Source organism: Lycorma delicatula, chromosome 4 (genome assembly GCF_047948215.1).
Source record: "Lycorma delicatula isolate Av1 chromosome 4, ASM4794821v1, whole genome shotgun sequence".
Lineage (NCBI taxonomy): Eukaryota > Metazoa > Arthropoda > Insecta > Hemiptera > Fulgoridae > Lycorma > Lycorma delicatula.
This window is the reverse complement of record NC_134458.1, coordinates 182,149,819-182,165,768: the sequence shown is the minus strand read 5'-3', so window position 1 is coordinate 182,165,768 and position 15,950 is coordinate 182,149,819. Positions and strand designations below refer to the sequence as shown.

The 15,950-nt window shown below is 29.5% G+C and overlaps 1 protein-coding gene across 2 annotated transcripts in view; it reads left to right on the top strand.

The window, feature by feature from the left end:
* Positions 1-15,950, top strand: part of r (carbamoyl-phosphate synthetase 2, aspartate transcarbamylase, and dihydroorotase rudimentary) — a 153,790-nt gene that overhangs the window by 19,291 nt on the left and 118,549 nt on the right. The window contains exon 3 of one of the 2 annotated variants that reach the window (XM_075364808.1): positions 8,642-8,918. In XM_075364808.1, the coding sequence (XP_075220923.1) occupies positions 8,642-8,918 (277 nt within the window). Of the gene's footprint in view, positions 1-8,641; positions 8,919-15,950 lie in introns of those variants that run through there. The other variant, XM_075364807.1, reaches the window with a different exon arrangement.

The window sequence follows — 15,950 nt, the reverse complement described above, 5'->3', positions numbered from 1 at the left end:
TGGGATATTAAGACTAGACTATCAGGATGGGGTATAAGTAATTGCCTATGCCGATGACCTGGCGATACTCATCAAGGGTAAAACAACTGTCGATGTACAAGAGAGTGCTAACAACACGTTACGGACGATAGATAATTGGTTGAAAGAGAGGGGACTTCAGCTGGCAATAGAAAAATGTAAATATATCATGTTCACAGGGAAGAGGATTTTAGACCATCCGGCCATCCAAATTGGAAACCAACAAATAACAGAGGTCGAAAAGATTAAATACCTGGGTGTGACTTATGAGAGGAATTGCCGGTTCACCCAGCATATAATAGACATATGTGCCAAAGGTGAACAGATCACTAAGAATTTGAATATAATAATGTCTTCGCAGAGATCTCCAAGACCCACTAAGGGAAGGGTGATAGCGTCCACAGTGACATCCATGATGTTATATGCAGTACCAGTGTGGTGGCACTCAGTCAGGGTTAAAAGAAATTTGAACAGACTGGTTAGTACTCATAGGAGGCTGTTGCTGGGGGTTGTTTCAGCTTACAGGACGGTCTCCTATGAGGCGTTGTGCGTGTTGTCTGGGGTGCCACCAATAGACTTAATAGCCCTAAATAGAGTCAAGAGGGCGCAAGGCCTCGAAGCAAATGAAGGAAAAGATAGACTTAGACATAGATGGCAGAATAGATGGCAGGAGGATGGACCAGCCAGACGCACGAAGGAGCTGATTCCAGATCTTGCACTATGGTTAGACAGGGAACATGGTGAGTTAAATTATCATATCACGCAGTTTTTTACAGGTCATGGCAATTTCAATGAGTACCTCCATCGTGTTGGAAGAAGGCCAGGTCCAGAATGTATGTACTGTGAGAGAATTGACAATACAGAACACACATTTTTCTGCTTCGAGAGGTGGGCAATTAAAAGGAGGAACTGTGGCATAATAGGTATGAGCCCAGCAGAGGTCCTAGAGCACATGTTGAGGAGCGAAATAAACTGGAAGGAGGTTACGGAATTTATAGTAGCAGTATTAACAGAGAAGGATATAGATGAAAGGCGACTAGGTTACTAGTGTAGAATAGGGTAGGGTGGACAGCCTCAATGGTGAGAGACGGCACGCTGAGATGTGTCATTCTCAATGATCCACTGAGGACTCCAAGGGTTTAGATAGGTTCCGATGAAGAAGAAGAGTAAGAAAAGACCTGGTGCCACGTTACAACTATTCGAGGTATGTCGTGGTTTCCAAATGGGCAAACAGAAAATCACTCAAAAGAGCTGACACCGGCGAGCCGACCTGCCATGCCGGACGTTCAGTCGGTAGGCGGAGAGGCTCGTTAGTGTTTACCAGACACTCCCCTGGGTGGCGCAATACCAACCAGTCGGACCGGCCCAGGGGAGTAGAGTGAAAAAAAAAAAAAAAGTATAGAAATGTCTTTTTTTTTAATTTACTTATCTAACTACGTATTATAAAATTAGAAATAAATATTTGTACATAAAATGTGAAGAAAAGAATTCATAATTTTGGTTATTGTTTTTCAATAAATAGGAATTATTTTATCCTAAAGCAAAAGAGCTTAAAATGATTGAACTGAAAAACTTTCTGGCAGTTACAAACGTTTTTTCAAAAATTAATTAATTGCACAACTTGGCTGTATTACCAGGAAAGTTAGATTGGAACATTTAATGACTTTTTCTTTACACAATTATTTCATCTTAATGAGATGTTTAAAATAATATGTTACACAGTGAATGCCCTATTTAAAATTAACTGTAAAGCATTTTAGAGGTTTTGAACTTTCTTTGGAATCCCCCCAAAAGGGGGGTTTAATTCCACCCATAATGTTGGAAGGTTGAGTAATTTACCCATAAAATTCCTGAAGTTTTAAATCCCTTCATGAAATATAAAACAGGGTAAAAGTATTACTTTTATTTCTCATTAGAATATTACTTATCAAATATTTATTTATGTTCAGTATTAATAATATTATTTGAAATCAGATTTAAAGGAAGAAAACAATTATAAGCAATTGGATGGCTGATTTTTAGAAATATTTTCAACATTGTGGGATTTTCTTTTTAGTTGTACCAAAAACATGTTTTTCATTGTTTTTTTAAACGCATTTCATTGGTAAAAGTTTCTAAGTTATCGAAGGGATTTGTATGTAGTGTTATCATGAATAGAAAGAAAAGGTCTTTTGTTTGGTAGTCAATTGATTACTTTATAGTAATAGCTTTGTTGTTAATTATTTATGTGCTCTTTAACCACAAATCTGACTAATAATTTCATTTATCAGTATAAACTACTTAATTACTATCTCTGTGCAAGCCTTGTTAAATATAAATATGGGCCTGTTATAAATAAAGGAAGTATTATTCTCAAGTGATGTCCTTTTTGAAGGTAAAAAAAATATATGTATAACGTAATATAAAGCAGTCTAAAAATATGTGCTTATGAGTTTCAGTTCTATATATTACAAAAAAAGTTTATAAAATTTAAATCATGAATCACTGAACATCATTGACATGTCAATGATTCCAAATTTTAAAAAGTTTAATTTTTTTGAATGATCATTTCATAGTGGTAAATAATCAGGATTTATTAAAAAATATATGTATATTATAGAAGAAAGCACATAAATATAACTTCAAATGTTGGCAGATAAATCAGATTCATTGGTGTTCTAAGATTATTTTCCGATTCCATGTAAATTCATTGTTAATGTCATATCAGTTGAAAGAATACATAGTTTTTTATTTTTGAGCTGTAATATGTCTTTTTAAGGAGGTGAATGTCAACTGTAAAATTGAATGAATGTCAACTGTAAAATTGAATGCTTTAATTGTTTGCATAGGACAATCAGGTGTCTCTAAGGAATAAAATATTGAGGACTCTGTGTTGAGATTTAACTAAAAATTTGTTTTTCCATTTGCTCTATAGTAGTGGGGGGGGGGGGTGGTGAGGGGAGGGGTTGAAACATTGACATGACTACAGAAGGAAGACTAAATTCTACACTGGAAATTTGTTTTTGCATTTGACATGGGTATATCTAAAAAATGATATTTTAAGAGATTAGGAAATATGAAGGCTAAGGTATGCAATTTGATTGACAGAATTCAATTCAGTTTGAGAATGAGAGTATTGTGATCAGTAGTTTCAACACATTGGTTATAAGAAAGGAAAGTTGCTAAAACAATTACAACATTTTTAGGAAGAAGACAAATATGGAAAACTATGAAATGATGTTCTAATAAATTTACATAAAAGAAAGGTTTAAAAGGACTAGTTAATTTTCTTGTTTGAAGGAGTACATGGTGTATGTCAGTCATTATTATTAATTTTTTTTTGCTGTATTCATATTAAAAAATTATTTTTTTGTTTGTAAGAAATGCCAAAACACATACAAAAGTTATTCTGTAAAAATAATTTTTTTCCTTTTTTTTGCTTCTGAAATAGACTACTGCAGACTTTTTTTTATGTTATATCTTTAGTATTCATTAATGTTATAATTATTTATTAATTTTTGATGACTGTTGTTTTTATTTTTTTAATTGAATTACAAATAACTTAATTTATTCTGTTTTGAATATGGAAACGTTATTAATGTATTTATATTAAACTCATTTTCTTTTTTATGATATATTCTGTTGTAATGAAGTAAATATTTTGTTTATGCTTGATGATTTTGAACAGGATTTTTAATTAATTTATTATTAGTTAGACTAAATAAAAAATAACAATGCTAATAATAGTCAGGGGTAAGATTGTAAAGTGCTTCTCTTAACAACTTTGTGGTTTACAATAGATTGTCTGTGAGTAACATTTTGGAAGAGTGTGAAATAAGAAAAAGTGCTATTATCCAAAGACATGTCTAATAAACCATTTATTACAGATAGTAAAAATAAAATAATGTAGACACAGCTTTGTGTTGTTTCATTTGTGTGTGGTTAATGACCGTAGCATTCGGTGACATTTAAAAAAAAAAAGAAAATATATCATTATACAATATTATATAAGTACTTAAATAACAGATAAAGATTTTATGTATTTTGGTAGTGTGTGTTGTTTAATAAATCTTAAAACATAATTTTTTCTTAAATAAAAGTGCATGAATCATATTCTTCATAAGACTATCTCTAGGAAAACACCAATAGAACCAGTGCTGTTCTCCTGTCTGATTAAATGGTCTATTTTGTGAAATAATAAATTATATAGCTAAAAGTATTGTCCAGTTAGATATTATATGCACTCAAGTTTGAAGATATTTTAATGTACATAAAAATTTAACCTTTTTCAATTTTATGATTGCCTTATTGCTTTTAAAAAATTTTTCAAAACTTTATTTGAGAGGCTTTTTTTATTAAACCTGGAAAGAAAAACATATTTATAGAAAAGGTGTCAGATAAATCTGTGAAATTTAGAGAAGCTTGAGGAAGGTAAAGAAGATTTTTGAAGAGGACATCACAAGAGGTCTGAATAAGAAAGATAAGGTAACAAATTTGGAAGAATGGAGAATGTTAAAAAGGAAATTATTAAATCAGCAGAAGTGAACTTAGATGGAATAAAGAGAAGGTAAAAGGACCTATGGACAATTAAGAAATAGTATAAACAGGAAGTGCAAATTAACAAAAGAAGAGTGGATTAGAGAAAAGTGCTCAGAAGTGGAAAGAGAAATAATCATTGGTAAATTAGATGGAGCATACAGGAATGTTACGGAAAATTTTGTGGTACATAAGTTAAAATGTAATAATCTGTTAAATAAAAATGATTCAGCAATTTATAATATGAAAGAAAAAGTTAATAGGAGAGTGGAATATATTGAAGAGTTATATGGTGGAAATGAATTAGAAACTGGTGTTATAGAGTTAGAAGAGGAAGTTGAAGAGGATGAAAAAGGAAATACAATACTGAGATCTGAATTTAATAGAACATTGAAGGATTTACATGGGAGAAAGGCTCCTGGGATAGACGGGATACTTGCAGAATTACTGTGTACTGCAGGTGAGGAAGCGATAGATAGATTATACAAACTGATGTGTAATATTTATGAAATAGGGGAAGTTCTGTCAGACTTCAAAAAGAATATTATAGTCATGATACCAAAGAAAGCAGAAGCAGATAAATGTGAAGAATACAGAATAATTAGCTTAACTAGTCATGTATAAAAATGTTAACTAGAATTCTGCACAAAAGAATTGAGAGGAGAGTGGAAGAAGTGTTAGGAGAAGACCAATTTGGTTTCAGGAAAAGTATAAGGACAAGGGAAGCAATTTTAGCACTCAGATTAATACTAGAAGGAAGATTAAAGAAAAACAAACCAACATGCATGGCATTTATAGAAAAGGCATTTGGTAATCTAGACTGGAATAAAATGTTCAGCAGTTTAAAAGATTTAGGGTTAAGTATAGAAGTAGAAGAACAATTGCTAACATTTACAGGAACCAAACTCCAACACAAAGAAGTACCATATGAAAATAAACAAGAACAAAACAAAAGTAATGAAATATAATAGAAATAAAGTAGATGGACCACTGAATATATAGATAAGACAAGAAAAGATTATGGTAGTAGAAGAATTTTTTGTTATTTGAGAAGTAGAATTTCTAAAGATGGACGAAGCAGGAGTGATATAAAATGCTGAATAGTACAGGCAAAATGAGCTTTTAGCCAGAAATATAATTTGCTTACATCAAAAATTAATTTAAACATCAGGAAAACATTTTTGAAAGTATGTCTTTAGAGTGTATATATGGAAATGAAACTTGGACGATCAGAGTACCTGAAAAGAAAAGATTAGAAGCTTTTGATTTGTTGTGCTATAGGAGAATATTAAAAATCAGATGGGTGGATAAAGTGACAAATGATTGGGTTTTGCGGCAAATTGATGAAGAAAGAAGCATTTGGAAAAATATAGCTAAAAGAAGAAACAGACTTATAGGCCGCATCTTAAAGGCATCCTGGAATAGTTGCTTTGATATTGAAGGGACAGGCAGATGGGAAAAATTGTATAGGCGGGCAACATTTGGAATATGTAAAACAGATGGTTAGGGATGTAGGATGCAGGGGATATACCAAAATGATACAACTGCCACTAGATAGGGAATCTTGGAGAGCTGCATCAAACCAGTCAAATGACTGAAGATAAAAAAAATTATAGTTCTGGTTGTGCAGGCCTTACTTAAGCTTATAACAAATAAAATTCATAACCACATTGTTTTAAATGTTGATGAATTTTATTCATTACATTGTTTTGTATCTACAAAATTTCAGATTACTAGTTTTTATTACTTTTTTTTAATACTCTTAATGAAAATTTAGTAGTTTTGTTATAACTACAAGAGATATGGGAATGTGAAGTCTTATTCATAAATTCAGCATTATAGATTAAATAATTATGTAAAATTATGATGAGCTGATTGTTTTATTAGAATTTTTTGAATTTATAAATACATGAGGTTAGGAAATGTGAATGATTGAATCATTGTTAAATCACTTCAGGTATAAAAATAGATAACCTAGCTGGCATATTAGTTTCTTACATAAAAAAGTCTGGCAGTGTTTAATTAAAACGTTAAAAAATAATTAAAAATTTCTCATATTTCTTAATGTGTATACTTACAACTTGAATATTAGGTTTTTAATAAATTAAATGCCTTCAAAAGATGGGTCTGAGATTATGTATTAGATTGGCTGAATTCTTCATCAATTTGTTTGATCTTCGAGATTCTTTATGAGTAAGTATATCTAATATTGAGTAAGCAATTAATTCAATAACACCTTCAAAATTGTTGTTTTATCCTGTACTAATGTATTTATTTTCTTAACAAAGTTGCATCACAATAATTCCATATAATAGTTATTTGTATGTATTGATATGGGTTGTAATTTTGAAATAGTTTTTTTAATTGTAAAATTGTACTTTGTAATATTACTCTGTTTAAGATTTTTTTTTTATTTCCTTTCATCCTTGCAGCAAAATGCTAGAATAGTACTTTTTGTTATCTATGGAGTAGCAAACCTACCATTCCTGACGTGGTAGGACATAAAAATCTGTGCATTTATATTTTTACAACATTCATTTTATTGATCACATTTTTTGTTATGCCCATATTTATTTTTATTTGTTAATGCTGATCTCATTACTATTTCTTTAATCTGTGTGGTATTGTATTGCTGCATGATATTTCTGATAGTGTGTTTGTAACAAGTCAATAACGAATTACAATTTTTTTTTTATGTGAAATGAATTATATAGCAAATAAAAAATGCCATCACTGTCTTGGATTCAGACTCTAACCCAAAAAACCCAAAACCTTTTGATTTCAGGGCATAGATGCTGTTACTTTGCATATAGTGATCAGCTGATGTCATAATAATTTTTATACTTAACTTAATCATCGACCAAAAGTATACTATTTCAAATTAAATGTTTTCAGGTGACTTACTCTAGCTTTGAGTTTCATATTTTAACACCTTACAAGTTTTTGACGTGATAACTCGTGATTAATTACCTTGATAAAAATTGCCCTTAATGAAATAACTCGTCATCCACGTCTTTGCTGAAAAGTGCCTCTGATTAAATAATTTGTCATCTTTATTATTCTGTTTATTATGTTTTTTGATGAGTTACTGCAATGAGTGTGAGTCTAGTTCCATTTTTACTCTTAATTTAACAGTGAAGTGCTAGTTGCATATTGGTTGGTTCTCTTTTGTTTATGTTTTGTTTTGTATCCTGAACAACTGTTAACTGTGCATTTATTTTCATTGTTTTGATTGTTCCTTAAGTTGTGTATGTGTTAGTTTTATTGTTTCTTTGTGTTATTTATTGTTTTCTTTTATAATTTTACTACTATTTTCATGTAATTTTCAGTCATATTTTTATTTTCAACTGTTTGTGTCTGTTCATGTGACTGCAAGTAAGTAAGAAATAACAGTGTTGTTTACTAAAACCTAATTTAAGTAATGTTTTATGCGAGTTAATGATCTTCATGCTATTATTTGAATTACTAGTGTTTTACAATATTATTGATATGATAATTTCATCGTTGTAAGTGCTACTTATTAGTACAAAATGGCCTGTTCATCATGTGTAAATTATAGTTATATAATTGAACTTTTAAATATTTTTTACATTGCATGATAAGAAAAGTACATAAATAGGTCCTTAAATTAGTTTTTTTGATATATTTAATTGCATAGATCATAAATATGTAAAAAAATAGGCTAAATAATAAAAATTTAGTGAAAACAAAAGGTCATAATGTAATTTTCTGTTAAAATAAAGAACAGTTAAGGGGTTAATTTACTATTTACATTACTGTACACTAAATAACTTTGCCATCTTAGAAAACATTATCTTCTAGTTGTTCTGTTTCTTCTTTAGAAATACTTTCAGCCTAAATGCTCAGCAGTATTTTTAACGTTCAATGTTTTTACTAATGATTTATTTTTAATTTCAGTATGTTTGAATCACATAAAGTATGGGTTTCGGGACTTGTTGTTGGAGAGGTATGTGATACACCATCACACTGGCAACAAAAAATGTTGTTATTCGAATGGTTAATTCAACATAAAGTTCCTGGTATATGTGATGCTCAGCAGTATTTTTAATTTACAATGTTTTTACTAATGATTTATTTTTAATTTCAGTATGTTTGAATCACATAAAGTATGGGTTTCGGGACTTGTTGTTGGAGAGGTATGTGATACACCATCACACTGGCAACAAAAAATGTTGTTATCCGAATGGTTAATTCAACATAAAGTTCCTGGTATATGTGATATTGACACGAGACAGTTAACAAAATATATTAGAGAAAAAGGTTCTATGCTTGGTCGTATAATATCAGGTGTCTGTAATGGTATACCACATTATGTATTCACTGATCCTAATCAACGGAATCTTGTTGCAGAAGTATCTACAAAAGTAAGTTTATTTATATTATTATTCTAATTTTGTTTTTAATTTGAGAATATTATTTAATCTTTTCAGAATAAGCAAACTATAAATTTGCACCACAGTGACAAGAGATAACTTGAATGTTAGTGGTCTTGAAAAGGGACATTTAATAAGTTGGCTGGTAGGGTGGCCATCACTGGTTATTAAAATGTGCTGGCCGGTCATCAAAAGTTTTATAATTTTGTTAAGTTATATCTTATTTTGTTAAATTATAAGTTGTATTTTTTAGCATATAATTATTAAACAGTTGTACAGAGAAATCTAGTGGTGGATTGTTACTATTTTAATACAAAGACTTTTAAAAAAAGACAAAAAAAAAATATGAAAGTAGTTACTCATTTTAACTAGGATTTTGTGTAATACTTTGTATTTAACTTAAAACTAACTTTAAGCTGTTTTCTTGCATAGTCATTGCCATATTTAAATTTATATCGTTACATCTGATTAGTTTTTGTATATTCATGTCATATTCCACTGACACAATAAATCATTTAGGTAAGTTGATACTTTTAAATTCAAATCTTCATCAATCTGAAAATGCTTTTTTCACAGACAGTCTTTCAGTCTGTTAAAGAGATGATAGTAACTAGAGGCCAGATCAAGTTTGTAGGCAGAATGATTATGAATTTCCCACTTAAATTTTACAATTAGTTGCTTTGTTTTATCAGGACATGAGACCATGCATTGTCATAGATAAGTAGTTTGATAACTGACTATTTAATGAAATTTGGTTTGTTGATAGCTTAGCAGTATGTTCATCAGTCAACTGAAATTCATACATTCTATAAACAGTTAAATCTGTATAATCCTTATAGCTTTGCCTCTGAAAGCCTGCTTAGTCTTATGAATTGCTGCGCTTTGTATATCACTAAATTTTTGGCAGAACTGGATGCAGCAATATTATTCAACACTTCCATCATTAAAAAAAAATGCAGCCAGCATCTGATATAACAACATCCACAATTATCTCAACAGCTGATTTGTTCTGTGAGGTTACAAAAAAAAAAAACATTCTTATGCGTAGGTACTAGTGTTACACTCTACTAAGTTTTCCCATTTGCATTCAATTACTTATAAGAAAAAAATATGGTTGGGTATTTTTTTAAAATATATTGTTTATCTGTAGCATATTAAATTTCCGCATCACACATTATAAATTATTTCCATTGCATTAGTACTATTAGTTTGTAGCAACTGATTGCAATGTTGAGAATGGTATCATTGATTACATGCATAATTTAAAAACTATGAGATAGATTTGGAAAAAGTAATCTAGTTACATTGATGGTAAGCGGATATTTTCTTTGACCAGTTTAATTATATCAGTATATCATACACAATAATGATATCATTGTATTGGGGCATCACAGATATGTAGGAGTACAAGTATGTAAGGAAATACTGAATAGTTTTTATTCTTGCTTTCTAATTCCAATCTTCAGTTGCTAACACAGCAGTACCATTTTTTCATGATAAGATACAAATCCCTGTTATAACTATTGTTCTGAAATTGATAAGTGGTATATGCATATAATTTGTTGCAACTGTTGTGTAAATGATTCAAATCACATAATTTTATGTATATAAACTCTAATGGAGAACCATATATTCCTCATCCAATTTCAGTTGAAAATAAACAAAATACTTGATATAAACATGCCCAATTAAATGTAAATATTTTATTCAAATTGTTATGTAATTATACATTATATAGATCAGTTAGGAGTGGTATATTTTCTATTCAAGAGATAAAAAAGGCAGCTTCTCCCAGTATTAGCCTGGAAAAATCAAGGGAGACTGGAAAAACTTCATCAGAGCAGTTTTACTAATTAAAAATTACAATTAAAATAAAGTGATATTAATCTTTTTTAATGAATAAAAACAATCATTTTATGAAAATATACAGATTTTAAATTAATTAAATTTGTACTTAATAAAATAACAATTTTAAGGGATTAATTTCTAAATATTTGAGTATGTCTATAAGTGCATATTCAAAAATTAAGGTATACTGAAGGCTTAAGTTTATGGAGTTGTAGGTATTATTTAAAAACCTGTCAATAGAATTATATTTTTTATGTAAAAGGAGACTGTTTAATTTTAAATAAATAGATCTGAAGACCTGTGTTGTATTTGTTTCTAATTTTGCCTTAGGTCGTTAAGGTAATTTGTTAAGAGTAGGGATTGAAGCATTTGGTAGAAATTAAAATGCTGTGCAGTATAAAAATAGTTATATGGTTTGATATAAGTAGATTTAGTTGTTTCTTTTTTTAATAATTGAAATTTCATTTATATGTATTCAGATAGTTGGACAACTTTCTTATAGATGCACGCATGTTTTTTCCAAGTAGTTAATATGATAAACTTACTAGATATAAAGTTATTAAAAAAAGTACAAATTTTATAAAAATAAGCTTAGATATATGTCATACATTATTTTGATAATTTTAAGTATTATAATTATGAATACATTGTATATCTTATATGACTATGTTATACCTTATTTCAGTTAAATTTATGTTAATAAAAAAATTACTTTTATATAAGATAGTTACTTTTATGTTAAAAAATGTATTGCAATTGTATATATATATATATCTATCTATATCTGTGCACATATGGACTTTTGCATGCTTTTAGGTGCATATATATATATATATATATATATATACATACCTAAAAGCATGCAAGTCTGTATGTGCACAGAGATATTTGTGCTTATGTTCAGACAGTACAATGAAGTAGAGTAATGTTTGCATCAAATTTATATATAACAATTTAAACTAGATGTGGTATCAGGGTTATATCAGTTTTGATAAGGCAAAGGTTATCAATATTTAAAAAAGTATAATAATTATGTATTGTAATTATGTATTTTATTTTAGATTATTAATCATTATTTTATTACTTTATTGAAGTAGATAATTTTTTTTATAGTTTTTATTCAACTCTGTACATCATAGTATATGTGACACATATATTTTTTTATACCTTAAAAATGGTCTAAATGTTTTCTGATTTATATCTAAAAGTTATACTATTATAATTTGTACTGTATCATGTAAATCGTGATAAACTATGATAGTTTAGTCCAGTATGATATTCAAAGGAAACTTGACAACAACTGTTCATTTTAATTTTACTGGTGCTAAAATAATTGATTGCTAATTGTTTGTTCATTTTTGCAATAAAATGCATTGTATCAGTATAATCTATATAAACGTTGAGACTGATAATTTTTTTGTAATTTACTCTGGTTTATAGATTAAATATAACAGTACTAGTCAAGACCTTGAACTGGAGTGATAAGCCATAGTCTACACAGTATTTTAATTTATTTAGTACTTATGTAATACAGATAGATTCCAGTTTACATTTAAAAATATTAAATACTTATTTTTTAAATTAAATATCTTAATATAGACCCTTTATTTTAGGAAGTACTTGAGAATTTATACAAAAAAACTAATTTAATATGTAGATGGTCCAATTGTATCATAAAAGGCATTTATTTATTTTAAAAGTTTGAATTTTAATATCCTTGGGATTTAAAAATTGAAGTGTCTTTAAAAATGTTTAAAAAAACAATTAATGCTAGTACTGTTACACTTCATTTTAGGATAAAGGTATCAAACTTTATTTGTGCCTAAGTTAGCTTACATGATTTCTTCAGAGTCTATATCAGGAAGTACTAAGTGTTATGATGTTAGATATGGTGTTGATATTTGAATTAAATTTTGTAAGATCATTTTTATTTGTGATGTGTTTGAAGAGTATGTGTGATATTAATTATGTTTATTTAATTAGGATGTTGTTTTTATGCATTTATATACTTATTCTACTGCTAGGCTATGCAAACTAGAACTGAAGATATTAAAAAGTACATTTATTCAAACAATTTTTTTTTTAATATGTGGAAAATTTTAAGCAGCCTTCATGATCATTATCCTTAATTATAAAAAAAATAATTAAGTTTTAACTATTAAGTGTAAAATACTACCTTCTTGAACCTAATAATTAATTCTGTGAAATAAAAGCACCCTAAAAAGGGATTTAAAATTAATACGAAGTATGAAAATGAGTTATGTTTTAATAAACTGAAAAAAAACATGGATTCATTGTAAAACATTACAAAGTTATTTTATGAAGTGCAGTTTATTTTATTTCCCAAAAATAACAATTGAAACAATAAGTAGAATACTATACAACAGAAAAATAGCATTATAACAGTAAAATTACTGAATTATTACAAATAAGGAATTGGTTTGTATTGTGAAAATTAATGTTGCTTGTTCATAATATAAAAGAGCCACAAAAAATAATTTCTGCAATAGTTTCTGTTGTATGTTGCAGTATAAAAGTACAAGGAATTTATGTAATACATAAAATTATTGAAAATTGAACTTTAGCTCTGATGTATTATAATTTTAGCTATGTCAATGTGATTTTAAAGAATAAGACAAAACCGAATGGAACCAAAGACATAATTTTTTGATCAATCTTATCCTTGGTGACCCGTAGTGTCTAAAGGTTGTCAAAAGTTGAATTGAATTCTATTCTTAAACCTACAACTGTCTTAACTGCTTATTAAGTTGGGAAAAGGACCCTTCAACAAAATAAAAATATATATTTTTGATAGTATAATTTATCTATGAACTGCCCATTAAAAGGTACTTCATACTTAAATAAAGTTCTATGAACCTTCACAATTCTTCTTGTTTTATAAATCTAGCCCAAAACAAGTGAGATTACACGAGACAAAAGCTAATTTGGTCGGATATTAGATAAATAAGTTATCTACAAGGAATTGAGTGCTTTGTTGAATTATAATGCTACTGTCGTTATTGGGCTGTAACATTCAGTCTTGTTTCACTCTTAAGCCTGTTACCTCATAAAAATTTTATAAATATACAAGGCATATATTAAAAAGTTTGGTCATTAAAAAAAATTAACTTGTGAGAAAAGGTTTTTACTTACAGTTTTAGTTTATTACATATCTACTTCTCTTTTCACATAATCACCATTCAGTTCTAAGCACTTTTTGTAATGCTGCACCAGTTTCTTTAACCCCTCTGCGTAAAAGTTTGCCGCCTGGGAATCGAACCAGTTGACAACTGCAATCTTGAGTTCCTTGTTGTTTTTAAACTGTTGTCCACTAAGCCACTTTTGCAAATGCAAGAAGAGGAAGTAGTTGCCAGGTGCAAGGTCAGGACTATATGGAGGATGGTCAAAATGTTCCCAAAAAAATCTTTAATCTTCTTGGTTAAGGCAGCACTGTGAGGACACATGTTGTAAATGAGGATTATGCTGGATGACAGTTTCCCATATCATCGATTTTGGATTGCACGTCTCTGTTTGGTGAGCATTTCACAGTACACGTCAACTGTAATTGTTGATCCATGTTCCATGAAATCAACCATAATGATGCCCTTTTCATCGCAAAAAAACAGTAGCTAACATTTTTCGACTCTAGTATGGAGATTGCTTAAACTTTTTTGGTTTTAGGGAACTTGAGTGGCGCCACTACATTGACTGTTGTTTCGATTCTGCGTTGGTGTAGGATATCCATGTCTTGTCCATAACAATGTTGGAAAACAAATTTTCTCCATCTTATTGATAGCGGTCCAAAAACACTCGTACATTGCACATTCTTTGTTCTTTGTGTTGGTCAGTGAGAATTTTCAGTTCCCACCTTGCACACAATTTGTGATATCCGAGCTGTTCTGTGACAATTGTGTAGATAGTGGTGTGTTCAACATGTGGAAATTCATCATCCAGAGCACTAATCATCAATTGCCAACCATGTTACAGTTTTCAGTTCACTTGTTCAATGATTTTGTCAGTCTGAATACTGGGCCTGCCACTCTGCTCTTCGTTATGCACATTTGTGCGGTCATTTTTAAAGTCTCAACACCATTGTCTAATCTTTTCTTTACTCATTACTGTAGGTCCATAGATTAGGCACAACTCCCAATGAATTTCAGCAGCTGAAGATAGTTTTGCATACAAAAATTGAATCACAGTGTGCACTTCACAACTGGCAGGAGAAACGATTGTCACAGACATTGTGATCTGCATTCACTAGCAGGCAAACGACTACTGAATCAAAACAGCAATTGCAGTGGCTTTGTAAATGGCTGATAGATCACCCTGCATGCATGAAAGTGTGTTCAGACTCACTAATATTTAAATGTAAGCCGAGGGCCCTTTATGAATTGGCCTTGTAACTTTTTTATGGTTAAAACATTCTTTATCTTGTTGATATCGAAAATCTTTAGGCTTATATATCATGTGTTTAATTGCTACTGTTGTAATTTGTAACTAAAAGAAAACTGTAATAGTACTGTTAATGTAGTGGACAAAAAAAATTAATAAATGTAAGAATAGAAGTAAGACACAGAAATTATGTCATACCCTTGATCAGAATTGAATACAAAACTAGGTGACTTTGGAACTTTTTTGACCCTTGATAGTTGATCTGTGAAACAAAACAAAAATATCTTTACCATAATAAAATCTTTTCTTAAAGTTTTTCTAATTAGTGCTTGTGCTATTATTAATTGTTCTGTTCTCTGTAAAAAAAATGTTTCAAAATGATACTACTATACGTCAGCTGATGACATTTATTGAGTCAAATGCAGTACACAATGTTTATGGATCAAGTTATTATCAAGGTTGTTTAAGAATGTTTTATAAAATGTAATGGTATGTTTTGACCACCATTCTGCAACAATAAAATCCAACAGGGTTCTAATTAGCAACACATCCTGGCCTGGCACTCCAGAGAGGTAACAAGTTACAGGTTAACTCACTTAATGAACAAGGAACACTTCTCCCTGAGAGCTTCAAATCATGATATCTGGAAATTTCTGGAATGTCATAAAATCAGTCCACAAAGAAATCTTTTATAAATTAAAATTTATTAATGTGATATTACTTGTAATGTTAATGTACTTATTATTATAAATTTATACAGATTTTAAATGCTTATATATTTAT